Genomic DNA, 26,776 nt, shown 5'->3' with positions numbered 1-26,776 from the left:
GCAGGAATGGATGACAATGAAAAATACCTGCATGCAGTGTTTATCTGTGCTCCCTATAATCCTTCAATGTTGTTTATGTCGTCTGTGTGAAAACCACCCTCATTTTCTTCAGATAATACTTTACAGTGTCTGAAGACTAGTAGGCTCCCCTCAGCATGAATGAACTTACTAGAACTATGTGTGGAAATTACCTTGCCACTTGTGTTGTGAAACTTTAGGTACCCATTAGGCAGTGTGTAGTATCACTTCAATGCTGCCCAGGACCTTGTGGGCTGGTTACAATTGCTGGTGCAAGTAGCGTTGGTACCCAGTTTAAGCGTATCTTTCTGAGAACAGTGACCTCTGGCTCGGGGGGCTGCAGAGCACCAGGTCCCCTGAGCCCCTGGGAGAGCAGGTGTTGTCTTCGTCCATTGTGTAGAATAAGACAGCTCTGTAACTCAGTCAGAATATGCATCATGTCTAAGGACGTTCAAGTATGAGCATTTGTGTATCAAATCACCCTTATTATTGACACTTGTATACTTAATGCTTGAATCAGACAGGCTCTTTTCAGATAAGTAAATTTTTGCACGATTTATCGAAGTGGGTAGAAGTTGGTGTTGCGACGGGCCCACATCCCTTTTCTGATGCTCTCGGGGCTAGATGTGGGTTGAATCAGAGCTTCTCAGATTTCAGAATGGCAGTGTGGTGCGTGGGTGTATAACGACCATCGAGTCAACATTAGTGTCTGTAAGTAACCCCCAGGGGCCTGGGCAGCACCCTGTAACCCAGAGTGTCAGGTTTTCTGTAGCCTGAGGTGTAAGTACTCATCATTGTGAGATAACTACACCCCAAATAGCCTCAGGCTAGCCCGGTGTTGCCACCGCACGAGTTCAGGTCACGTCAGGTCTTGTCCACTAAAGAATTATCACAGAAAGAGAAAAACAAATATCGAATATAATGCATATATGTGGAATCTAAAAAAATGGTATAAATGATCTTATTTGCAAAACAGAAATAGAGACAGACATAGAGAACAAACGTATGGATACCAAGGGGGTAAGAGGGGGGTGGGATGAATTGGGAGATGGGGATTGATATATATACACTATTGATACTATGTATAAAATAGATATCTAATGAGAACCTACTGTACTGCACAGCACAGGGAACTCTACTCAGTGCCCTGTGGTGACCTAAATGGGAAGGAAATCCAAAAAAGGGGATATATGTATACGTGTAGCTGATCTACTCTGCTGTATGGTGGAAACTAACACAACAATGTAAAGCAACTATACTCCAATAAAAAAAATGAAAATGTAAAAACAAAAAAGAGTTATACAGAAAAGTTTCTGTTTTCATAGCTTTTTAGATTTTGAAATCACCAGTAAGTGACTGTGGATTTGTAATTCTACACATTTTGTTTTTTAATACCTCAGCTGTACCTCTTGCATTCTTCCCAGTTTGTTTGGACCTGTTAAAACTGTTGCTATTTGTCACTCAAGATCTTGACCAAGTTCTTTATAGAAAGTAAGAAACTGTACAGAAATACCAGATATCAAAGGGAAGGAATGTGCCTTGGATCTCTCCTTAGCACTGGCATCTTGACGTCTGCAAAACCTCCGGGGTCAGGGCAGGAGGCTTTTCCCAGCGCCCGACAGTTTAGGGACCTAAGCTCCCTTATTGCAGGTTTTCGCATTCTATATAGATATCTGGTATTCCTTACCTAATAGGAAGAACACTGCTGTGTAAACCTCTTAATTAAATGTTAATTGAGCCTGGTAGGGGCCAAGGTACTCTGAAATATTGGGTTAGCACCTTGGAGTCTGGTTTTCACACCACTGACACAGCATGCTTCCCGCCCCACAGTACAAATGACAATGTTACTAGCACAGAAGCCGAAAATGTGAGCAACTCCTGTATCTGCAAGTCTTAGAAGCTCTCAGACCCACCCGATAGCCACATTTTACCCTGAGAAGGAAGGAGATAATTCGAAACATCAATTGCCACAGTGTTTGAAGTCGGCTTCTTATCTTGTCATCATGTTTTGTCTGTAGCAAAAAGAGACATTCTATTTCTCTTAAAAGTGTTTTTAGAGGGAAAAAATAGTCTGTAAGGTTGTTTTTTTTGTTTGTTTGTTTGTTTTTGCGGTACGCGGGCCTCTCACTGTCGTGGCCTCTCCTGTTGCGGAGCACAGGCTCCAGACGCGCAGGCTCAGTGGCCATGGCTTACGGGCCTAGCCGCTTGGCGGCATGTGGGATCTTCCCGGACCGGGGCACGAACCCATGTCCCCTGTATCGGCAGGCGGACTCAACCACTGCGCCACCAGGGAAGCCTATCTGTAAGGTTTTTAAGGCTGGCCTCTTGCTGTAAATCTGTGAACAAGGAACATATTTGAACTCTAAGGCTTGCAGTGTGAAATGAACACTGGCTCATTATTCTGAGCATCTGGAGATACTGATTCAAGTGATGTTTGGAGAGTAAGGAGATTAGGGAAGTGGCTGACAGCACTTATGAACTCTGTGATATATGCTGGCCTGTTACTCAACTATTTGCAAATTTCCATTACTAATTACAAATGGAAAAAAATTTGTTTATTAGATTTTTCTTGAAGTCCATTTTAGGCCAGTAGTAAATCATGGTGGGTAAACGTGGCTGATTGAAGCCTTATCTGAGAGTAATACTGAGAACTGACAGGGAGTGACATGATGACAAAGAATGGCACAGCAGCAAACCAGGGATATTTGGTACAAGGGCAGGCTGTGGCACCCCTTCATGTGCCCATGTGTCTTAGTACAGGACTCAAGTTATACATGTGTTCGCTTTAAGAAGGTTTACTACTCCTGAGCTTCTATAAAGATTTTCTGTCCCATTCAGTGTATAGTGCTGCGTCTGTACTCAGTAAATGTTTGCCGAGTGGATGAAAGTATATATTTTGTATTAGAGATGTTTTATATTAAAAATGTTAAAAAAAATAAATAACCTTTGGGCTTAAAGGAGCAGGCTCAATTAATGAAAGTTCACACATGTACAAAACTTCATACATGGTTTTTATATATGAGTCACTGAATCTAGTTTGTTCAACTAGGTTTTTCTTATACATAGTATAAAAACCAGATGCATAACTAAATTGCAAATATATTTATGGCTTTTAAAGAGTATCCTTGCGTTGGGTATACCCCGGGCTGCCCAGTGGGCTCACATTGCCTGGGATGTGAACACACTCTCTGAGGCTCATTTCTCATAGTTTCTGCTGCTTACTCTTCGGGAGTTTGAGTCTGACAGCCCTCCCAGGGCCTCTCCCCGTCAGCCCCCTCTTTCCGAGGGAGCGGGGGCTCCCCAGGCACTTCACACCAGGACTCCCTCAGGGTGCATCACAGCCAGGCTGGGCTAAGTCCAGGGCCCTGTGTGCCTCGTGCCCACCGAGGGCTGGCTGGGCCTGATGCCCTGTCAGCTCACTTGGTGTCCTCCCAGCATCCTCCTTCGGGTGCTTCCCCCATCACTGCTCTGCGTTTCTTCCCCTCCTTCGCCTTTGTGCTCTGCCCTCCGGAAGCCCTCTTCTTGGGTTAAGCGATAGCCCTACAGCCTCGGCCTCTTGTTTTCACCTCCTTGGCTGCAGAAACCTGGGTTTTCTCTGATGCTTCTCTGTCTCCCTCGGGGGTATGGGGGTGAGACCACGGTCTTTTTTCCTTCAAGCCCCATTCCAGACCTCATCCGCCACCCCATCTACGGAAACCTCTCTCCCTTGACGATGCTGCCTTCTTCCCCTTGTTGTTGCTATGTCCTCTGATCTTCTGCTCGCTTGCTTTTCTTTTTTAATGACTTTACTCTCTCCCAGTCCTTTTCCTTCATGGCAGCCATAGCTACCCATCAGCCCCTTGACCCCCCTCGCCTTCTGTGGCTTCCTGACTTCTCTTCCAACCCTTGTCATGATGTAGATCTCTGTCTGACCACAGTCTCCATCCGTGATCTTTCACTCAGTCATTTCCAGGCTACCTGCTCTGTTTTTTCTTTTTTTTAAATACAGCTTTTTAAAAGTATAATTGACATAAAACAAATTGTACATGTTTAAAATATACATTTTCATAAGTTTAAGCATAGGTATACACCTGTGAAGCCATTGCTGCAATCAAGATAATGAACATAGCCATCACTCCCAAAAGTTTCCTCCTGCCCCATTCCACCCTTCCCCAGCTCACCCCCCAGTCCCCAGGCAACCACTGATCTGCTTTTTGTCCTTATAGTTTGATTTTTTAGAGTCTTATAGAAATAGAATCATGCAGTGTACTCTTTTTTGTTTGGCTTCTTTCACTCAATATAATTGAGAGTCATCTGTGTTGGTGCATATATTAATAGTTCATTCCTTTTTATTTCTAAGTTGTACAGTAGTCCACTGAATGGATAAACCATAGTTTTTTTATCCATTCATTTGATGATGGGCCTTTGGGTTGTTTCTAGTATGTGGCTACAAATAAAGCTACTGTAAACATTTGTGTACAAGTCTTTGTGTGTGGACATGTGCTTTCCAGTCTCTTGAGAATGGAATGGCTGAATCAAATAAAGACATATGTTTAACTGCCAGACTATTTTTCCAAGTGGTTGTACCACTTTACATTCCTGTCAGCAGTGTGAGAGTTCTGATTACTCCACATTCTCATCAACACTTAGTCTCATCAGTCTTTTAATTTTAGCGGTAGTGGTATCTTGTTGTGGTTGTAATTTGTATTTCTCTAATGACTAATGATCTTGAGCATCTTTTCATGTGCTGTTTGCCACCTGTTTGTCTTTGGTGAAGTGTATCGTTGAATCTATTTTTATTTTTTATTTATTTATTTATTTTTTGTGGTACGTGGGCCTCTCACTCTGTGGCCTTTCCCGTTGCAGAGCACAGGCTCCGGACGCGCAGGCTCAGTGGCCGTGGCTCATGGGCCCAGCCGCTCCGCGGCGTGTGGGATCTTCCCGGACCGGGGCACGAACCCGTGTCCCCTGCATTGGCAGGCGGACTCTCAACCACTGCGCCACCGGGGAAGCCCCTATTGCCTATTTTTAAATTGAGGGTTTTCCCCCCTAATACTGAATTTTAAGAATTCTTCACATATTCTGGTTATAAGTGTTTCCATCAAATGTATGATTTGAAAATACTGTTTTCCCGGCTCTGGCTCATCTTTTCATTTCTTTAATAGTGTCCTTCAAAGAGTAGAAGTTCTTACTTTTGATGAGATCCAATTTATCACTTTTGCTTTTATGGATTGTGCTTTTGGTGTCATGTCTCAGGAATCTTTGCCTAACCCAAGATCACAAAGATCTCCTGTGTTTCCTTCTAGAAGTTTTATAGTTATATATTTCACATTTAGGCCCTTGATTCATTTTGAGATAATCATTGTTAATTTCAGCTTCCTCCGGTAGACTGCTGCTCCCCTGGCCTTAGATGTTGTAGTGCCAGAAAGTCCTGTGCTTCTGCTCCACTGGCACTTTCAGCAGAGCTTGTACACCAGCACCCACTTGGCATTTCTCCATGTTCTTGCCCCTTCTCTGATGTCATACTGCCATCGCTTATTAATTGGCTTGAGGCATGATGCATACACAGAGGGAGGTTTTTTTTTAATTAAAAATAAATAAGAAAGAATTTTATAATGTTAAAGTTGACACGTCTTTGTGAAATTGTGGCCTTAAAAATATCTTTAAAAGATCTTGAAAAGATTGCCACTTTATCAGGAGAAATCTTCAAGCACTGCAGTTCTTATCAGTGAGATAAGCAAAGAAGTAGACTTTGAAAACATTGATTAATTTGCTTCCATTAAAGCCAGGAAAGTAAAATTATAATACATTCTGTGTTATAAATATTTAGTGTGATTTTTCATTATACTTTTTCATTTTTCAATATTAAGCTTTTTGATTTTTCAATATTTTTCAACTACTTTACTGTACTCATTCATTTATTCTTTTTTCACATGAGTCAATATAGTGGTAATCAGTAGGCTTGAAGAGGCACATAAAAGAGATGGAGGTGGGTATAATCACAGTTTGGTTGAGGAGATTAAAAATCCAAACAGGAATGATATACAGAGAGAAACTTTTTGAAATTAAAATGAAACTGATTTCATAATGGTAAAGTAAAAGTGGAAATATCTTTGTGAACTTAGGGTCTTTAAGAAATACCTAATGTGACCAGGGAAGGCTCTCAGGTACTCATCACCAATTCTCATGTTGAAACCTTCTGACATGTGCCTGCACTGCACACATTTTTCTTTCTAATGTTGATCTTATTTAAAAAGAGGTCCTTAGAGAATAGCTGATGCCCTGTCTTTCAGGGGGAATGTGCTTCGCATGTACCAGACACTGTTCTAAGCATGTATATAAACTCATTCAAGCCTCATTGCAGTGCTCTCTGGTAGGCACTGTTATTATCCCATTTTACAGATGAGAAAACTCAGGCATGGTGAAACTAAGTAAGTGACCCAGGTTACACAGTAAGCACAGAACCTAGATTTGAACGCTAGCAGTCTGGCTCCTGAATCTGGCTTGCAGCTGCTAAGCTGCACTGCCTCACACATCTGAGAGTTTCTGAATACAGCAGGATGGAATAGATCAAATATATATGTATTAGTTTTCTATTGCTGCTGTAACAAATTAACAGAATCATTTCAAAAAGTAGGGTACTGTTGACAGATATGGGGCATTGATTCTCTATGTCTCTTTGTAAAGTCTGCCCTTTTCCTATGTATTTTCTCCTCCCTGTGTAGGGAAGTGTGGATATAGGCAACTATGGGTAGGCTGAGAGTTTAAAATAAAAATGTTGAGCCCATTTCAAGAAGGGGAAGGAAGGACTGACAACCCCCCCGTGGTCACACACAATGAGCAGGAGAAAGTGTTTCCGAGAATGTGTTGCAAGATGATGGATTTGCCGGATGTCTGGGAAGAGAGCTGTCTGTGCACACTTTATCCCAAGTCTCCCAGGAGGTGAGGTTCTGCCAGCTCTGCCAAGCCTTGGGAGGTCCTCATGGGCATAATGGAGCAAATACTAAGCTGAGGCAGAGTGGACTTGGCCCAAGAATGGTTGAACAGGGAGGCGAGGGACGAAGACCAGGTGGAGGACAGGTGTGGGATAAGTAGTCCCGTGAGCACAGGCACTCAGGGCTTGGCTGTGAGAGAGCCCAGCCTAGTCAATGCTGACTCTGGACCCCAAATCACTGGACGTGCTTTGGTGACAGATGTGGAGGGAAGTGGGCGTTTTAACTTCCTACTTCATCACAAACCATTAGTAATTCAGTGCTGCAACCTAGTCACGACGATGGTGAGTTCCCACCGAGCCCAGCGTTAGGTGTTATCAACAGTACAGCAGATAGCTGTACAAGGTTCCTTCAGAAAGCCAATGATTTCATTCCAGGTAATGAATTCCTAAAGTTTATGCATTTAACCGACATACGTGTATCTGTCCACATAGATACAACCTGTAGCAGTTGTCGAGGCACTGGCTCTATTTCTTCAAAATATGTCGGTGGTGTAAAGTGACTTGATATCCAATTTTAAAATATTGCACAAAACTTTCCATCAGGAAATCTAAATAATTTTTTTTTTCTCAAAAAAATTGGGAAAAAAGGTTCTCTCGCTTAAGACTTCTAATTTATTTTTATTTTAAAAGATTACTTCCGGGGCTTCCCTGGTGGTGCAGTGGTTGAGAGTCCGCCTGCCGATGCAGGGGACACGTGTTCGTGCCCCGGTCCGGGAAGATCCCCACATGCCGCAGAGCGGCTGGGCCCGTGAGCCATGGCCGCTGAGCCTGTGCGTCCAGAGCCTGTGCTCCGCAACGGGAGAGGCCACAACAGTGAGAGGCCCGCGTACCGCAAAAAAAAGATTACTTCCTTTTTGAGGTTGAGATCTCATTTAAGGACTACATGTGACACTGAGGTGTGGTTGCCAAGCCATCTCTATGCTAAAGGCATGAACACATCTAGCGAGTAACAGGTACTATGTCTCCATCCTCATGAGGGAGACTTCCCCCCCAAGTGGGCTGTAGCACCAGCTGGTGTAGTTCTGAGGAAACCTTGAATTCCTCTCCTCAACAGTGACCTAAGTGCTCTGCTAGATGATTTATTGATGAACAGAACCCATAAGTGTGGTTGTCATTGCAAAGAGAGAGACATGCTGTCCTGAATATTTGCAAAATGGTCTTGTAAAAATGTTTTGTGAGTGGTAGTTTTATATTATGTTTTCCTTTAGAGATTTAAAGAAATCATTCATTTTGTGCTTGACAGAGACATTTGCACATAATCCACTGTGGGCATTTGGGTTACCTTAATATCAATCACTTTGACTCTTTTAAAAGAATTTTGAAGAGGTTCATACTTAAAGTATTTTTATCCTAACAACATCTCTCCAACATTGCTTTGCTTCTGAAGGTCAGCCTTCTTCCTTTTATTTCTTAAAAATGATATCTTTTGTCATAAGTACATTTTTTCTTTCTAAAACTAATTTTTAAAAAATAGGTCTTAGATATGCATTCACATACTCCATTTCTAATTCATTGTTTTAAACTTTCAGGCTCAACGTTAAAGAAGCTTCTACACACTGGAAATTCTATTAAGGTATTTATTTTAGATGAAAGTGTAATGGCTTTTTTCATTACTCTTAAACTTATTCATGCCAGAAAGTGACAAAATTAGGCCATTTTGAAAAAAAAAACTTTAAAAGCCATTTAACTTAATTTTTATTTTAATTGAGAAATGATATGACAAATATTGTTAGAGTTTTTATACTTACATCATAATTCATTGTGCTAGACATTTTAAACATTATTAGGAGAAAGTGGCTTGGCATTCGGAGTTTAGAATCCTGCGTTCTAATTTCGATTCTGCCGTGTGCAGCCAGGGGACCACCGGCGAGGTGCTGACTGCTTCAGCTTTATCATCAGAAAAGAGACGTTGAACCAGATCCTCCCTAAGCTTCAGAGCTAATGTGCCTGATTCTGTTCACCCCAGTACTCTTGTTGTTAAAAATTATAGTTGTCTCTCAATTATTTTTTGCTTCTTTTTTTTTTTTTTCTTTCTTTTTGCGGTACGGGGGCCTGTCACTGCCGTGGCCTCTCCCGTTGCGGAGCACAGGCTCCGGACGCGCAGGCTTAGCAGCCATGGCTCACGGGCCCAGCCGCTCCACGGCATGTGGGATCCTCCTGGACCGGGGCACGAACCCGTGTCCCCTGCATCGGCAGGCGGACTCTCAACCACTGCGCCACCAGGGAAGCCCTATTTTTTGCTATTTTTGAGAACACTTGTGGGGAAAAAGAGCAGCAGAGGTTGACTCTTGAATGTTTATTTGCAGCAGATTGATCTTGTAATTTAAGTTAAAATTGGCTTATTTTAAAATGAATGTGCCTTTTATAAAAGTATACCATTTGATACTGGAATAAGATGACCCTAAAACATAAGTGGCAAAAGAAGCCAGCCTGGGATGTATGTTTTATGGAAGATAATTCACTTCATAGCTATTTAATTTATGTGCGTGCCTTTAATAAGTTAATACATTTTTGGTTTTATATCAGTTTAAACAATCCTAGCCACTCAAACTGGATAGGTTCACTCTCTCTTACCTGTTGGAAAAAAGAGATGAGCTGTCCCTAGTTTCATGACTGTTCCATATTTTGTCCCTCCTGTTTTAATTAATTGCTTGGCTTGAAGACTTGCTGTGGAGGAATCAGCACCACTTTGGTGTCACTGAAAGGAGATCAGGCAGCCCCTCAGTTGCCTGTATTTGGAGCTCACTACGTCTTTCAGCTGCGTCTGACATTTTTTTCATCTCCTTTGCTTATTTAACCTCTTTTATTGACATCATCTTCCCAGCCATTTAGGAATATAAAAATGGAGTTATCTGTGTTTATGAATTCTAGGAATGGGAAGTTGAAAGTAAGTGCAGAGGAGGAAAAAGGGCACATCTGCCTATATTGCAACGATTCGGCGCATGACAAAGGGTAGGAGAGAATAGAGTAGGGACACAGACAGGGGAGCCAGGTCTTCAGGGTCCTATTCAGCTCTAAGCATTCTGATTTTCAAGAACATCATACATGTGCATAATGTAGTGATATGACAAAAAGTCTATCCAAAGCACAGTGTAAGTTTGGAGGACGATTCTCTTTGCATTGTTTTCATGAGTATTCAAGCATTGATGGTATGGGTGCTGTTGCCATAAAGAATGAAATACTGCTTATAGGAAATGCTTAGGTAGCACTTATGTGAGCTGGGCAGTTCTAACTCACTTCACCCCATACCAGCACTTTGTGGTAAACTCTGTTATCATCCCTGTTTTACAGATGAGGGCGTCGAGGCACAGAGGAGTTAAGTGGTCCTCCGCGGCTCACAGCTAAAGCTAGAAAGTGGCCGAGGCTGCACTGGAGCTCAGGCACTCTGGCCCTCGTGCTGGGTTGCAGTGCCCTTGCTTCCTGGTCACTGAGGGAAGGACTTGGTGCAGGACTTCAGTAATGCTTTTAGCTTCTAGTTTATTTTCCCCCAGAACCAATGCTACATTGCAACGCACTCCTACAGATACATGTACATATTTACTTTTGTTGCCTTTGATATTGTTTTTAGATAAGATGTGAAGGAATCAGGCTGTTTCTGCTGTGGCTTCAAGCACTTCAGACAAACTGTGCAGAAGAGCAGGTGCTGATCTTTGCTTGCCTGGTGCCCGGTTTCCCAGCCATCCTGTCGTCCAGGGGGCCCTGTACACTGGAGACACTCATCAATCCTGGCCCCAGCACAGCTGACGGTGAGCGATGGTGGTGCATCTTACAGGTGGAAACAACCCTCCAAGTTGCGTTGCGGAATTCCTTGGTCTGTCCTTTTCCTGAATAGAAACCTTGGTTTCATAGATGGGTAGTCATGTTTCGTATTCACAGTAGATTCTTACAAACATTAGAACTGACAGAGTTGGAGCCTGTTTTATATGAAATGATGACAGGAGAAATTTACTGGAGTGGTGGAAACAGGAATGGAAGGGAGGGGACGGCTGTTGGCAGGAGCAGAGACACATGGTACGTCCGGAGTGAGTGCTTTTGTTGCTTTTAGTGAGATTTAAATCTGCCTCCCAAACTGCTGCCTGTTGCCCTCATCGCGATTGTTCTATAAGTGGGCGTTCATCTGCTCCCCCAGGCTCTTTGTTGCCAGCCGTGTATTTTCATGCAGTGTTCATGGAAGGACAGTGGTGGCCTCACTGGACTATTAATGCCAGCCGTTTGTGCCCAGTGAGTTTTCAAGGAACTTGCCCATTAGGGCCACCGATTTATTACTGCCTATCACTTTATTGCCCAGTGACAGGTATTTGATCTTGGGCTGGCCAGAGCAGAATGTGAAAGGGAAAAGAATGGTCCAGTGAGGGAGGTGGCTTCATGGGCATCTGTCCCCTGTGTCAGATGGGCCTGGCCTGAAGTGTGAGCAGTTCCAGTGGTTGGTACATATATTTTATTTTATTTTTTTGAAATTTTTATTGGAGTGTAGTTGATTTACAGTGTTGTGCTAGTTTCTGCTGCACAGCAAAGCGAAGCACATGTATTTTAATAGAGGCCATTTTTCAAAGCCCTGTTTGAAATTTAACTGTCGTGAAAGAGGTTTCCTTATTTTCCACTCTGCAGCAAAGATATATCCAGAAGAAATCACGCCACTCCTGCCAGCCATATCAGGGGAAAAGATCACTGAGGACCAAACATGCTTTTTTCTTCAAATACTGTTGAAATATATGGTTACTCAGGTATGAGCAAAATCGTGGATAATTCAGTGATGGTCGTATTCTCAGTAGGAAAGAGAAAACCTTGCCTCTTTTCTTCCTCTGTTCATACTTTATATTTTTGCTTTTTCTTTGAGGTGATTTTATTTGGTATTTCACTAAACATAGAATGCGTGCCAGGACACTTCAGCAGAGACCAGGCCTACATACTAGTATGTGTGTGTGTGTGTGTGTTTGTGTGCGCGAAGGACGCAATTCCATCCTCCATCTGTCTCCTTTACTTTCATATGGTTTCATATTATTCACACAGAACACTTCACTTATGACAGTTCTGCTCACCAGACGTGTGGGATTTGAATCACCTAGTAATTCTCTGCGACACTAGCCGAGTGTCTTACAATTTAACTCACTTCCGACACTCTCTACCTGGAGGTGGCCTCAGGTCTCACGGGAAGGGACTCAGTCCTCTAATGTGCCCCCACCCCCTCAGATGCCAGTTGCAGGGAGTCAGTCCCCAGGTTGCCCACGACTTCTGTCCCATCTGCCTACAAATCAGAGGTTCCCGTGACTCACTCCTCAGGTTCAATTCATTTTCTGAGTGGCTCACAGAACTCCGGGAAGCATTGATTTACGTTTCCCAGTTTATGAAAGGATATGATAGAGTACACGGTTGAACAACCAGATGCAGACACACACAGGGTGAGGTCTGGGGGCACCTGGGGCGCAGGGGCTTCTGTCCCTGTGGACGGGGGTGCGTTCCCCTCCTGGAGTGTCCGTGTGTTCAGCCCGGACACTCCCTGAAACTCAGGCTGTTGGGATTTTTCTGGCAGCTTCTTCACGGGGACCTGATCAATTATTAACTCCATTTCCAGCCCCCCTCCCGCCTCTGGAACAATGGGGCAGGGGGCGGGGAGAGGTTGAAAATTCCAAGCTTCAGACCGAGGCTTGTCCTCCTGGTGACCAGCCCCTTCCAGGAGCCCCTTCAGAATTGCCTAGAGCTCTTGTCACTTAGAAGTGACCAGGGTGTTAGGGCCTCTGTGCCAGGAGCCAGGGGCAGAGACCAGTATAGGTATTTCTGTTATCTCAGAGTATCTGACGATTTTTGTCTGTTTGCTCCTTTCCTGCCCCTGTTGGTGGGAGGATGAGGGAGGAGCAAGCCCGAGGCTGGCCGGACGGGTCCAGAATGATTGGGCAGAGCGGGCAGGGGTCCTGAAGGAAAGCCGTGGAATGATCTCATCCTGCCGTCAGCACGGCCTGCTTTATGGCGGGTGGTCCTTTCTCTGAAATTTACCAGCTGAATACAGAACTAAACTAGGGGATTTATGTCTCTTGTTCTGTATTTCTGAACAGTGATGAGGTTTGGAAAAAGCTACTGCTTCTTTTCTCTCAGTGAACACGTCCCTGGTCCCTGAGCTCCTCCGGGGTGTCGTCCAGGCTCTCTCCTTCCCGTCACAACCTGAGTTGTTGACGTGTAATCTCTGCCATGTCCGCTTCCTCACCCAGTGGGCCTTTGACACCCGCTGTCGCCTGCCTCTGCCCCGTCACCGCGAAATCAGGGACCCGGGATGCACAGGGTTCTAGTGTCAGGTCCAGAGAAGGACACTTGAGTGTTTGTCGTCCTTGATCTTCCGGGTGATTCCAGGGGACCCCCTTCTTTGTCAGGGTCTCTCCTCCTGTGATGCTTCCCCTCCCATCCTTTCCTCCTTCCCACCTTCCTCTAGGAGGCTTTGTTTCTCACTGCCCTTTCTGCCCCCCGTGTCCCGCGGGGCGACCTACTGTGCTCTCCTCTCCCCGACTCCTTAAGCAGCACCGCAGGCACAGGACTCCCACATCCTGAGCGCCTGGCCTGGGTTCTGTCGCCATCAGGGAGCCCCACGTCCTAGCTGTGCGGCGCCTCCTGCACGCCTCTCAGCCCCATATGTCAGGAGTAGTTGGGTCGGGCTTTCCATCCATCCCAGGAGAGCAGCAGAGTAGCCAGAACCCGGATGTGCTGGGGGACTTGGGTTTCATTCCAGACATGTGAGCTCAGATGAGTCCTGTAGCCCCTGGGACCCCATCAGAGGAAGGATTGGTAGAGGGTGGAGGTGACCCCCCTCCACTGTGTGCAGGATAGTGTGTGTGTGTCTACCCGCCCCCTCCCTCCCTCGGCCTGTTGGGTGGGTGGGTCCTCGGAGCAGAGCTTCGCCCTTGCTTCACCCCGGGGGGCTTCTGACAGGTGGGAGACATGGGTCCCTCTGCCCCAGGTCGGCCACGGCCCCTCCTCCCTGGACCGCAGGTGCCCCAGGGGGGCCGAGTCAGGAAGGTGTCGGGAAGCTCTGCTCTAGAGCGCGCTGTGGTCTCACAAGTGTGACGGCCAGTGGCAAGCATTCTCTAAGGGCCTGTTCACTCCACGTTTCCCTCAGTCATGGGAGGACCCCCCCCCCCCACCCCCCCCCCCCCCCCCACCCCAGTCCCCATCTGGGCTCCTGGCCTGTGTGGGCCTCTCCCTGCGGGGGAGCTGTTTGCAGTGCTCCCACTGGGGGATGCGGCGCTGGTTATTTGAGGGGGAAACAGTGTCTCGACACTGTGAAAGGGTTAAACTTAGTCTGTAGCTGGGCTGGCAGGCCAGGTTTATCCCAGCCTGCGGATTGCTCTATTTTTTTAATTGAAATACAGTTGCTTTACAATACTATGTTAGTTTCAGGTGTACAGTGAAGTGATTCAGTTATACATGTAGCCTATGGATTGCTTTTCATGCCCTTTCCAAGATTCCACAGCTTTGCGTTTTGATAATGATTTTGCATGTAGGTAACACTGGATAAAATTCTTGCAAGGGATTGTTTCCTTAATTCTTGTTTACAGTAAATGGCCTTTTTTGAATTAAAAAAAAAACACCTGATTAATTCTGACAGAACATTTTAAGGGCACAAAGAACATTAAATCATTAAAGATAACATGTAGAAAAAAATATGGGCATGATGTAGTAGGACAAGTTTAAAAAGATATGGTATCATTGTTTTTTTTTTTTGAATATCCGGTAAAAATTCTGTTTTTAACCTAGTTACTGTTTTGTTTTGAAGTATTCCTTGTCATCTTTTGAGTTTTAAGGTATTATTACATAACTGTCACAGCTATTTCTCACGTTTTTTATTTAGGATAGGGATTTTAATAACATAGCAACATTTCAGTTGAGTATTCATTAACCTGAAATGTAACTGTATATATGTTTTTCCCATGTATTATCTGAAGGTCGCAAGCTTGGAGTGGAAGCACAAGGAGAATCAAGAGACTGGTTTTAAATTTCTTTTTACATTGTTTAGAAAGTATTACCTTCCTCATTTGTTTCCATCATTTACCAAGTTAACGAACATCTACAAGCCTGTGCTTGGTAAGTACTGAGTGGGCTATGTGTCCCGCCTCTTCCAAAGTGGCCTTTGATTATTTTTAAATAAAATAATCATTCTTTCTCATGTTTAATGGTAACTTTGTTGTAAGAAATTTACGGTTTCCTAATGAATGATTTTAACTATTTGTACAAACTAAGATTTACCTCAGTTCACGGCAATAAAGGGAATCTGTGGCTCCTGTACTTAGAAGTAATTTGATATGTATCATGGTATTTTTGGTGTAATTACATTTAATAAATTTTTTAATGTAAAAAAACCTGAATTTCCTGAAGTATACGCTTATGGGTGGTGGGGTGTGGAGACCCCAGACCTTGCCCAGGGATGAGGCCAGCACAGGCCACAGAGCTGCCCTCAGTATGGCTTTTTCAGCACTGGATCCTTCATCCAGCAGGTGCTACTCACAGCTTCTAATGGAGGGACAGATGTTTGGGTGACTGGGGAACCGAGGGACGGTGAGCCCCCAAGAGACAGGAAACATAAGGGGATTTCTAATTTAGCTTCCAGGGTTTTCCTTCTATAAGAGGTGAGGACACATAGGACAGAAGCATCCCTTGCAGTGGTGGCAGAGGGAGTGGGGTGGTGGACAAATCTTTCTCTCCCTATTATTTTAAAATGAATGAAAATAGTTCAAATAAATGATCAAGAACAGTTTTGGCAGAGAGAAGGTCATAACAGCCGTTAACACATCTGGGGAGTGTGGACAGCTAATTCAGTTATCTTTGGGTGTCTGTGTGTTCACCCACACACCTGGGCAAGGAGAAGCAGCTGAAGCTCGGCTCACTTGGAAAGTGGTAGAAGTGCTGACTTTCAGTGGTACCAGGGTATGTATTTTGTTAGCTATGTATTTGTGGGTACGTTTTTCAAAAATTGTTTCTGATTTTATAAGTCCTCCATTTCATTGTAGAAAACATAGTGTATTGTTACTATCCTTAGATTAAAAGGGATTTGTTGAGAACTTTTCTGCCACAGGTATTTCAGTAAGAGAGTTGAACTTAGAGCAAATGGCATCTCAGATTCAGTACCATATCATTTTCATATTAATTATGGTATTTAAAGAATGAGAAGTGGACTTACTAATTCTTTGGAAATGGTGGTGTCTGATATCTCCAAGATGAAACATGACTGTCTGAATTCTTTTAGACATAAAGTAGATTATACTAATTCTATGTCTTTGGATGCATCTCAAGGGAGAAAGATATAAAACTAAAGATTAGTAGATTTGATCAGTGTAACGTTAGATGATAAAATACCTAATGCAATAAAAAATGTCTATATATGCTTTTACGTCTATCCTAGTCATAAAATAAGATTAAATTAGTTACATGTGAAAAGATTTTCACTATTATAATCTCATGTAATTTCTCAAATTCGTTAACAAGAGTTATGACCTTTGTTTTTCCACAGCTGTATACATAGTTGTATGTAGATAATAGCAACCACCACCCCACGTTGGTCAGACTGCAAGGCAGACCCAGAGATGAGCCTACCAGAAGATGCCATTTTGAATCACTTGGGTTTTTAAATCTCAGCTGCTGTTTAAACAATCAGATATATGTCTGTTTAATTAGAAACTGAAACATTTGTAGGGGTTACATGATGTTAAGACTCACTAACCTGATCATGTGTTCTTTTGTCTTGCAGACATCCCCCACTTGAGACCAAAGCCCGTGTATGTTGCTACAACTCGAGACAGTGAGAACACTTACAGCACAAAAACCCCATACATGGCAGCTCGCGTTGTTTTTATTAAGTGGATCGTGACTTTCTTTTTGGAAAAAAAGTATCTAACTGCAACACAAAACGCTAAGAATGGAGTTGATGTATTGCCCAAAATCATTCAGGTATGTCATTCATCACTTTTTTATCTTTCAATTCTGGTGTCATAACCTATACGAACACCACAGTAATTGACTATCGGGGTTATTGGCTCTCACAGGTTGTTGGTCATAGGGACTCGATTTACTGGCTCCTCTGTCTGTACTGCTGAGGTTTCAGAGGAAGCCGTGAGTTGGAAGCACTTGCCGTGCTCTGTTGGTGTTGCCGTGACAAGGCGACCCTGGGGCCAAGGGAGGCCTTCTGAGCAGGTGGCTGACCTGTGCGCTCCTGGCTCCCTCTCACCTCCCGTGCTTCACTCGGGCCCCAGTGACCTTGAGCATGACGCCGAGGGCCTCTCTTGCCTTGTTCCTCCCAGCCCCAACGGGGTCCTCAGGAATTGTGAGGTGGTCCATGGAGAGGACCCCTGAGACTGCCAGGTGCCCTCTGGGATCTCAGGGAGGGAAGGGGTGGGTCAGCAGCTCAGGATTTCGGGTGGTTGTTGAGCCACTATGGGGTCGCCAGAAGAGATGGCTGTGTCTCCCTGAGGCCTGGGTGAAGCCCTCTTCTCACCTGGAGGCTGCAGGGCTTCCCTCTCTCAGTGGCATTGGTCAGACATGTGGGGCTTTCCCGGCAGGCTGTGTGGCTTCGGACCTTTGTGCAGGCAGAGCAGGACCACTTGTGGAAGTCAGAGAGGCCGCTGTGTGGAGGAGTCATGGTTTCGTGTGCTTTGTTTCACTGGCGCCAAGAACAGGGGCAGGAAGTGTGGTCCACTTAGTGCCGGTTGGCTGATGCTCTGCAGTTCCCGGATGTGTGATGTCGGCCTGGGCTGGAGGGTGCACTCCCCGAGGGGCACTCGGTACCCTGATGGCAGAGCACTGAGCCGGTCCAGAGCACAGGCTCCGTAATAAGAACAACAAAAGACTTGCTAAAAGAAAGTTTTAAAAACCTTTCAATTTCTGAATTTAAAAATTTAGTAGGTAAACTCAAAATGGTAATGATCACTGCTGAGAACAAAATTGGTTTTCTGACGAAATATCCCACAACACTGATAAAAAAAATCAGAGATGGAAATAGAAACTAATAGATAAAAACTTAGGTGCAGACCTACCTTGCAGATATTGTGAGGACAGAAGGAGAAAAGAATGAGAAGTAATAATTGAACGAACAGTAAGAAAAGTTTACCTAAGCTAAAAAAAAAAGTCATGCCTTAAACTGAAAGGGCTTTTGAGTCCCAGGAAGAATTAGCAAAACAGACACCAACCTAAACAGACATTTGACTTTCAGGGATTAAGGAAAAATGCCACAGACTTCACAACAGGAACTGCAGTTATTTCAAAGGAATGACACTGAGATTAGCACCAAATATCTAATGAAATCTGCAGAGCTGGAAGCCAGAGGAAACAGTCTGTCCGTCCCTCGGTCTGTCCCTTTCTCAGAGTCTCACTTCATATCACGTACATAAGCACTTGGTCACATTGGTTTAAGGCCTAAGTTGACTTAAGGTCTAAATATAAAAACAAAGTGATAAAGAACTTAGGAAAAAATCTAGGAGAATGTATAAATTTGGGAAGTGGGAGAGCACCTTTGGTAGAGATGAAACCCACAAACCAAAGACTAATCGAGGTTTGACTTTATTTTAAAAAATAGGGCTTCCCTGGTGGCGCAGTGGTTGAGAGTCTGCCCGCCGACGCAGGGGACACGGGTTCGTGCCCCGGTCCGGGAAGATCCCACATGCCGCGGAGCGGCTGGGCCCATGAGCCATGGCCGCTGAGCCTGTGCATCCAGAGCCTGTGCTGCACAACGGGAGAGGCCACAACAGTGAGAGGCCCGCATACCGCAAAAAATAAAAAAATAAAAAATAAAAATAAATAAATAGAAAAAGATTTAGAAATCTTTTTGATTTTGAATTAGAATGTCAAAAGATAACATAAAGCCAGGCCCAAGCAATAGACTGTGAAAACATTGGTCACATGATGACTGTTCATAGTCTCTGCTGTATATAGAGCACCTATGAATAGACATGAAGACAAATAAGTTAACTGAAAATGGACAAAGGAGGTGAAAGGCAATTCATAGAAGAGGAAATAAAAATGGCCCTGGATCTCTCCAGCAGTCAGGAAGACACAGTTAGTTCTGAGCCACGATGAGAGGCTTTATTCACCCTTTATTCACCCATCAGGTAGACAAAAACTAAAAATCCTCAGGTAGACAAAAATCTGTAGGAAATATAAGAAACTCAGTCACACTGATAAATTTTTCATGGCGTCTTAATGTGGTTATGCAGGCAATTCAAAACGCTATCGTAGAAAGGATGTAATTTTTCCTGCCTAGTTTCAAAATTTCAGAAAATCGTCACCTGTATTTATTGAAAATAGGTTGCTCATTCTTGAAAAATACATTTGGAGGATGAGAAGTAGCAAGACTAGCAAATTAACCACTGCCTCCAGGTTCTGATTTTTTTCCTGTTGACTCTTCACACTTGTGACTCATTTCCTTTTATTATATAGCTAAAAGTGTCATAAGGTTCTGACCTCCTGAATCGGTTAGGAGAGTTTTATCACCCGAACAGGAAAAAGGCTCCAGAACTCAAACTGTCATATCCATAAAAGAAATGTTTCAATCTCATAAAAGAGCAGCTCGAGGTGAGGCTGGCCGAGGCTGTGGCTGGTGCCTGCTCTCTCCCTTGCTCTCTGCTTTGCCCTTTCCCTCTGCTCTGCCCTTTCCCTCTGCTCCTCCCTGAAGGTTGCAGCAGCAGCTGGGGCCCTGCTTTCCTAGTTCACGTTTAAAGACAGTCCAGAAGTGCAGAGCCCTTCCCTTTTGTCTTTGGGGAACAATTTAGGTTACCTGTGCACTCTGAGGACAAAAATATGTTGCTGATTGGCTCAGATCTGGGGGTGTGAACAGCCCAGGGGGGGCGGTGACCAGCTTCCAGGAAGCAGAAGGCTCCCCTGGTGCCGGGGGTCAGCTTCCTGTGAGGCAGGTGCGCTGCATGCGAGGGGTGAGGTGCAGAGCACTGGGGTTCCGTGAGGGGGGAAGGGATGCTGGGCAGACACCATCCAGGCCCACGGCTACTGTGCCCTGAAGGTGGCCATGCCCAGACATGGCCACTGCCGTGGTCCAGGCTGTTAACACACCTTGCAGTCAGTTTTTATGTTAGTTTCCTGCTGCTGCTGTAGCTAATCACCACAAATGTATTATCTTACAGCTCTGGAAGCCAGAAAGCCAAAACCAGCCTCAGTGGGCTAAAATCAAGGTGTGGGCAGCTCTGTATTCCCTCTGGAGGTTCTGGGGCGGGGATGGGGTCCATGCTCTTGCCTTCCCTGGCCTCCAGAGGCTGCTGCATTCCCCAGCTCACTGCCCCTCATCACATCATTTCTCCCTCTGTTTCCATCTTCACATCACCTTCTCTGTGTCTGCTTCTCCTGCCTCCTTGTTGATCCTTGTGGTTACATTGGGACCACCCAAGTAATTCAGGGTCCTCTCCCTATCTCAACATCCTTAATTTAGTCACATCTGCTTAGGCCCTTCTGCCCTGTAAGGCAGCGCAGTCAAAGGTTCCGGGATTCCGGGCGTGTAGACATCTTGGTCATTATTCAGCCGACCGGTCTCCTTGTGTTTCCGTTTCCGCCTTACAATTCTGTTTTCCCTCTCATCTCACGTGTGTCTACTGTATGTTCTGCTCCTCATTTACATCATACAGGAGAAAAAGCAGTTTAGACAACTGAATATTAAATTTTGGAAATGGAGTTGCAGGAATAAAAGCACATGTAATTGTATTTATCTCCTGAAAGTTTTTGTTTGGAGTTTCAAGTTTAATATAATTTTACCCGTGTAAAGTGAACATCACTGTCTAAGTCAGGTGATCCAGAATCTCTTTTCAAAGAATGTACTGCTCTTATAAAAGCCCTTTAAAACAGTATTTTGGGCTTCCCTGGTGGCGCAGTGCTTGAGAGTCCGCCTGCCGATGCAGGAGGCGCGGGTTCGTGCCCCGTTTCGGGAGGATCCCGCATGCCGCGGAGCGGCTGGGCCCGTGAGCCGTGGCCGCTGCGCCTGCGCGTCCGGAGCCTGTGCTCCGCAAATGGGAGAGGCCACGACAGTGAGAGGCCCCCATAACGCAAGAAAAAAAAAAAAAAAAAAAAAAAAGAAAAAAAAAAACAACAGTATTTTAAATGCTGCTTCCAAATAGAGTTCACACTTTTGCCACTATTACTGTGTTAAAGGTCATGTATGGGGGTTTTTGTGTGTGCGTTTTTCCAAAGTGAATTTACTTCCTTTTGATCTAGAACTAATAACTCTGACAGTATTCTTCACCAGGGAGGAAAGGAATTAGCTCACTTAGCCCTCGGAGAATGTGGTTTGACAGATATTCTTGTATGGTGGCATCATTCATGGGAGAGCGAGAATACGGTTGCCTGGAAATCTGGTACCATGTTGGCAACCATGACCACAAATCCCCCTTTCAAACCTGAACATTCTTGGTGCTTCATCTCAGCCGAAGACGTTTTCAGTGAACTATTATTTATTCCTTGGTAATTCATTTTTGTATGATATAGAAGTTCTTCAGCATGGATTAGAGAAAGTGGAGTAGTGATTTTAAAATTTCAGTAGCACATTAATTAAGCATTAAAACCCAAAGAAGTCCACGAGGGAATGAAAAAGAGTGTGCGATACTAAGACAGTTGATCGCACTTATTTGTATGATAACTCTTTAGTTACAGTGTTAAAGTACCACTTTTACTAATTCTGAGCCAGCCCTTCAATAATGATTCATGGGCTATGGGTTTCCCAAAATTGTTGTATCTTATGGGGTGAACAGTTAGAAAAGATGAATCACACAACTTGACACCCCTGGGGAAGCTCGTGTATCACACAGACCCACCTGTCTGTTGACTGCCACTCTAGTGCTCTGTGTTCTTACTTCTATCAAGGCAAGCGTAGGCTGCCTCCAACCCCGTGGGCAAATCATGACGGGGAATTGAGTGGTTATCAGGCATCACCAGCAGAACGGCAGCTGCATCCTCGTTTCACACCTGCTTTGTGGGTGTCCTCATCTGGCCTGATCCTGAGGGTGAGCAAGTCTCAGTATGAGCCATGGGTTGAGAGGAAACCAGGGTGGGGAGGGGAGGGATTAAGTGGCAGCCTGTATCACGCAATTTCCTGAGCCCTAGCAGCACAGACCTAGTCCAAGCAGATATGTCTGTTTCACTCGTTAAGCCTTCATCATATGGCAAAGAGGTAAAAAGCATCTTTATATTTACCACCAGAATCAACTAATACTAAATTATAGTTGAGAATTCCAGCTTGATTGTAGTGGGCAGAAAATGGACCTCTCTCTGTAGTTAATTCGTATTCGTGCTTTTATTGTTAATCTTCAGAAAAGAGGCAAGAAATGATTAAACTTGAATTACCAGTTTGTTTCCACTCTCATCACTTACTATAATTATAAATGTCTGTTAAATCATACAGATGTTTTTGGAAAGCAGCCTTTTGCTGGTGTGAACTAGAGGAGGCTGAGAAAAGCACTGTCTTACCAAGAGGAGTAGTTTTCAATTTATGGCATGATGGGAAGTTCATCTGTGTTATCGTTATGTTCTATTTGGATCGCAGAGCTCACCTTTTAAAAACAATTTGGTGCCTTTACACGTAATTCTTTACGTACGTGATCTTAGTTATCTAATTGCTGTGTTATCTAATTCGTTATCTAATGACCTCAAAATGGAGTGGCTTAAAACAACAACCCTTTAATCATATTACTTATTTCCCTTTTTGGGTCAGGAATTTGGGTGGGATTTGGTTGGACAAATTGTGTGCTTCATGTGGCATTAGCTGAGGTCAGTGGGCGGTGGTCAATGGCTGGTCGGTCCGGAAGGTCCAGGATGACTTCATTCCCATGCCTGTTACTCTGGTGGGTGCAGCTGGAAGGCTGGGCTCTACTGGGCCTCCCTTTCCACGTAGCCCCTCTAGAGAGGCAGTTGGGCTTCTTCCCTGGCCGCTTAGGGCTCCGAGAGCAAAAGTTCACAGAGATGCCAAGCGGGAGTGGTCAGCCTCCTGGGTCCGGGGCCCAAGAAGGCACAGGTCCCCTCCACTCTTCCGTCCTGCTGGTTAACTCTGTCCCCCAGCCAGTGGGGATCCAAAGGAGGGGACACAGATTTCCCCCTTCTGCAGAGGGAGTGCCAAAGAATTTGTGGCCATTTAAAATTTTCTATGTAAGTATGTGTGTACTTTTTTTTTTTTCTTGGCCTGTTGGGAAAATGAAAGTTATTGATCAAAAAGCCACAGTTTATTAAGCCATAGAGGACATTAGATTTAATCCAACCTCCATGCGTTACAGATTAAAAATGTATGCATATCAGTAAAAATGAGTAAAATTTTATTTTTCTCTGCAAGGTAGGTGACCCATCAAAAAGGTGAAATAATTTCTATAGGGTAGCTCACTGCACAGTGTGGCAGTACCTTTGATAAGCCACACAGGCTTAATATCCCAGGCATGAAGAGAAAAATTACTATCAATATAATTTTCTATTAATTTTCTCTAGAGATTATTATTTGGATATCTACTTTGCTTTCAAACTATCCTTGGTAGTTACTGAAGTTATTTTGTACGACTCATTTCTTGTCACTTCTTGTAAAAAATATTCACAGTAGGTAGAATTTTAGTGGCATTTGGGTTATATATTTTTGACACAAAGGAATAATACTGTAATTTACAAAGATTGAAGCAAAATTACATGTGTGTTGTGTTTGGAGGAAATTAATTCTGGGGGAAATGAGAGCAAAAAACAAATTAAACTTTGTGAATGATTACATAGATTATTTTATTTCTTTGTGCTCCTAAAGCCTCTAAATATTTAAAGTTTTATAAATATTTTAGTTAAGTTTGATCCGAGATTCTGAATATAAATCTCAGATCAAGGTCCTTCTCATAAAATACCCTTTAAAGATATTGACACTCCTCCAATCAAGGTGTCACTTACTCATGTGAATCAGATGAAGCTTCCCAGCACTGTGGCTGCAAAAAATCCACCAAATTTTCAAATCTCTGTGACTGTAGATTAAGTGCTGAAGGGTGGAGACCAGAGGTAATGATAATATAAATTCATTTACACATTAATTTATTCTGTGATTTTACAGATATAAACCAAACGTTTTAGGCTGATAACATTTCGCAGCCTCCCTCCCTGCAATACTTTTTCCATTAAAATAACTTAGTTGGGGAGGAGTTAGTTGGTGAATTAGAAAGTGGGTAAGTGCAGGTCCTGGAGTCCCTTGTGCTCCGAGCAGGGCTGCGTTTCAGCTGCTCTTCAAGTGCATGGTAACCAGAGTCCCTGAAAACAAGGCAAGCCTTCAGTCTTGCCAGGTGTTCTGGAGTCTGGGAGGATCAGTCAGGAGCGGGTGCCTTTCTTGCAGACTGTCGGGGGTGGAGGTGCGGTGCCGGAGCGGGCACCGGAGCTGGATGGCGGCGGGGCGACAGAGGAGGACAGAAGCCACTCGGACAGCGGCACCCTGTCCGAGCGCCGGCTCAGCAGCTGCAGCGTCTGTGGTGTTGAAGAGGAGCACCGTGCCGTGTACGAGATGGTCCAGCGCATCCTCCTGTCCACGCGTGGCTACGTCAACTTCGTGAACGAAGTGTTCCGCCAGGTGAGTGTGTGTGTGTGTGTGTGTGTGTGTGTGTGTGTGTGGTCACGAAGCTGAAGAGGTTTTTGTTCTTGTTCTTTCACTCATACTACTCCAAGAAATATAATCGACAAGTTGGGCTCCATCACACAACTCCATAATGATTTCTCTAATCCCACATTTAATGTGTCATGTGGAGGGGTGTGATTGGGGCTTTTTGGTAATTTTTAATTTTGTTTTTATGACTTTGGTTTTTGTAAAATTCCTACACAGGGTGGGAAGATTTTATATTTGAACAAAATCATCCTGCAGATACCTCGTGTTTCCATAACAAACTTTAAACCCCGAGGGAGGTGGGGAGAAAGCTGCTCCTGAACCCCTGCGGCACTGAACCACTGTGGCACGTGAGCACAGCCGAGACGGCCCAAGGCTGGGTTGTTCCAGGGCTGTAGGAGCTCACGAGCTGCAGGTTCCTGCACAGTTGGACTTTGCCCACAGAGGCATATGGCAGGCACCTGTAGTAGAGGTATTTATGGCCTGAGAGGAAAAAGGAGGCTAGGGAGGGGATTCAGAGGAAGGAAAGGAGCCGAGGCCAAGACATTGAAATAATTGACCTTTGGTGGAAACTGGCGGGTGAGAAGGTGTCGGGATGAGCAGAAGTGCAGACAAGAAGACAAGTGCAACAAGGGAGGATGCTGGAGAGGTCAGAGCAGCCCCGAGCAGCCTGCCCACTGCTGCAGCTGATTCATTGTCTAGACATGTGTGTGACTGGACACATGTGTGACTGTCACAGTGGGGAGGGAGGTGCTGCTACTGGCATCTAGTGGGAGGGAGCCTGGATGATTTTAAGCATCTATGGTGCACAGGACAGCATCCCCCCAATGCCCCCGCCCGTGACACGTGTGCCCACAAGGCAGTAGTGCTGCTGGATAGAAACCCTCAGCTGCAGCTTTGGACATAGGAAGCAGGGCCTTGATGGGGTGAGACAGTGGCCTGGCACATGGGAGCAGCCGTTGGCCACCAGTGTCTTGGAACCTGTGCCCCGGGAAATGGAGAGCTTGTATGTGATGAGAGGATGGTCGTTCAGTCTGTGCCCCGAGCAGAGGGGGAGGCCCTCGGATGGCAGAAACCTGTTGGGAGGAGAAGTGGAGGAGCCTGTTCACACCTGAGCGATGCACGTGCACCGCCAAGAGCTTCCCGCGGAGGCGAGACCCGCGTGGGGAACGAGGAAACCTTCACCTCTGAGATATACAGGAAAGAAACATCCACCAAGAGTGACAGTCCCAGCACAATCCACAGCAGTCTAGAGGTTTTACTGTATTTTGTATTTTAATCAATAAAAAATTTCTACTTAAGAAAATGGTGAGAAAGTGGCCATGGACAACATGGAACAAGCAAGCATGGCTGTTTTCCCGTAAAACCTTACTTACAGAAATTAAGTGGCAGGCTGGATTTGCATTGTGGATCATAGTTTGCTGATCCTGATCTATAGTAATGTTTTAAACCCTTGGATACAAATACTTAAAATCAGGTATCATTAACAAAGCTTTTAAATTTTGCACAAGAGACAAGTGCTAATTTGATGTGGTTCTACCTATATTGCATATTTATTTATTTATTATACACATAGTTCCATTTGCATCCATTATTGTCATTCCACCCCTGGCAATAGTGTGTTCTAAGTTCTAGATTCAATCAAAATCCTAAATCCAGTGTAAATTCAGTTTTGAAGTAGAAACTGCATCATTGAGGTAACCGCAGACTACTTATGCCTGAAGTTATGAGCCATCTTTGTATCATGAAATTCAAAAACGTTTACATTTTATAATTATTCTTTTTTTTTTTTTTTTTTTTTTTTTTTTTTTTTTTTTTTTTTTTGCGGTACGCGGGCCTCTCACTGATGTGGCCTCACCTGTTATGGAGCACAGGCTCTGGACGCGCAGGCTCAGCGGCCATGGCTCATGGGCCCAGCCTCTCCGCGGGATCCTCCCGGACCGGGGCACGAACCCGCGTCCCCTGAGCCACCAGGGAAGCCCTATAATCATTCTTAATCAAATATAATTTGAAAGCTTATGTGAAATTTCAAATATGATTATTATGCATTGTTAAAATACTGAAATAGAGACATTTGGGAAAAGGGGCATGGGTTTGAACATTGCGTTTTATTGCCCTCTCTTGGTCAATGATGAAGTTTTCTTTTATGGAAGACAAAATGTGACTTCTTTTATAATAATTTCTTTTTTAATTTTAAATTCTTCAGAGACTAAGCC

The 26,776-nt window shown here is 44.4% G+C and overlaps 1 protein-coding gene across 1 annotated transcript in view; it reads left to right on the top strand.

Annotated features, from left to right (window-relative positions):
* The window catches only part of RALGAPA2 (Ral GTPase activating protein catalytic subunit alpha 2), a 284,753-nt gene that overhangs the window by 49,657 nt on the left and 208,320 nt on the right, over window positions 1-26,776 (top strand). The window contains exons 5-10 of the mRNA XM_007454538.1: window positions 8,521-8,564; window positions 10,560-10,737; window positions 11,600-11,715; window positions 14,920-15,058; window positions 16,719-16,918; window positions 24,300-24,530. Coding sequence (XP_007454600.1) covers window positions 8,521-8,564; window positions 10,560-10,737; window positions 11,600-11,715; window positions 14,920-15,058; window positions 16,719-16,918; window positions 24,300-24,530 — 908 coding nt within the window. The remainder of the gene's footprint in view (window positions 1-8,520; window positions 8,565-10,559; window positions 10,738-11,599; window positions 11,716-14,919; window positions 15,059-16,718; window positions 16,919-24,299; window positions 24,531-26,776) is intronic.

The sequence above is a fragment of the Lipotes vexillifer genome, unplaced genomic scaffold (assembly GCF_000442215.2).
Source record: "Lipotes vexillifer unplaced genomic scaffold, Lipotes_vexillifer_v1.1 scaffold365, whole genome shotgun sequence".
In the NCBI taxonomy this organism is placed as follows: Eukaryota; Metazoa; Chordata; class Mammalia; order Artiodactyla; family Lipotidae; genus Lipotes; species Lipotes vexillifer.
The sequence above is the reverse complement of the archived record's forward strand: the minus strand, read 5'-3'. Positions and strand labels throughout refer to the sequence as shown.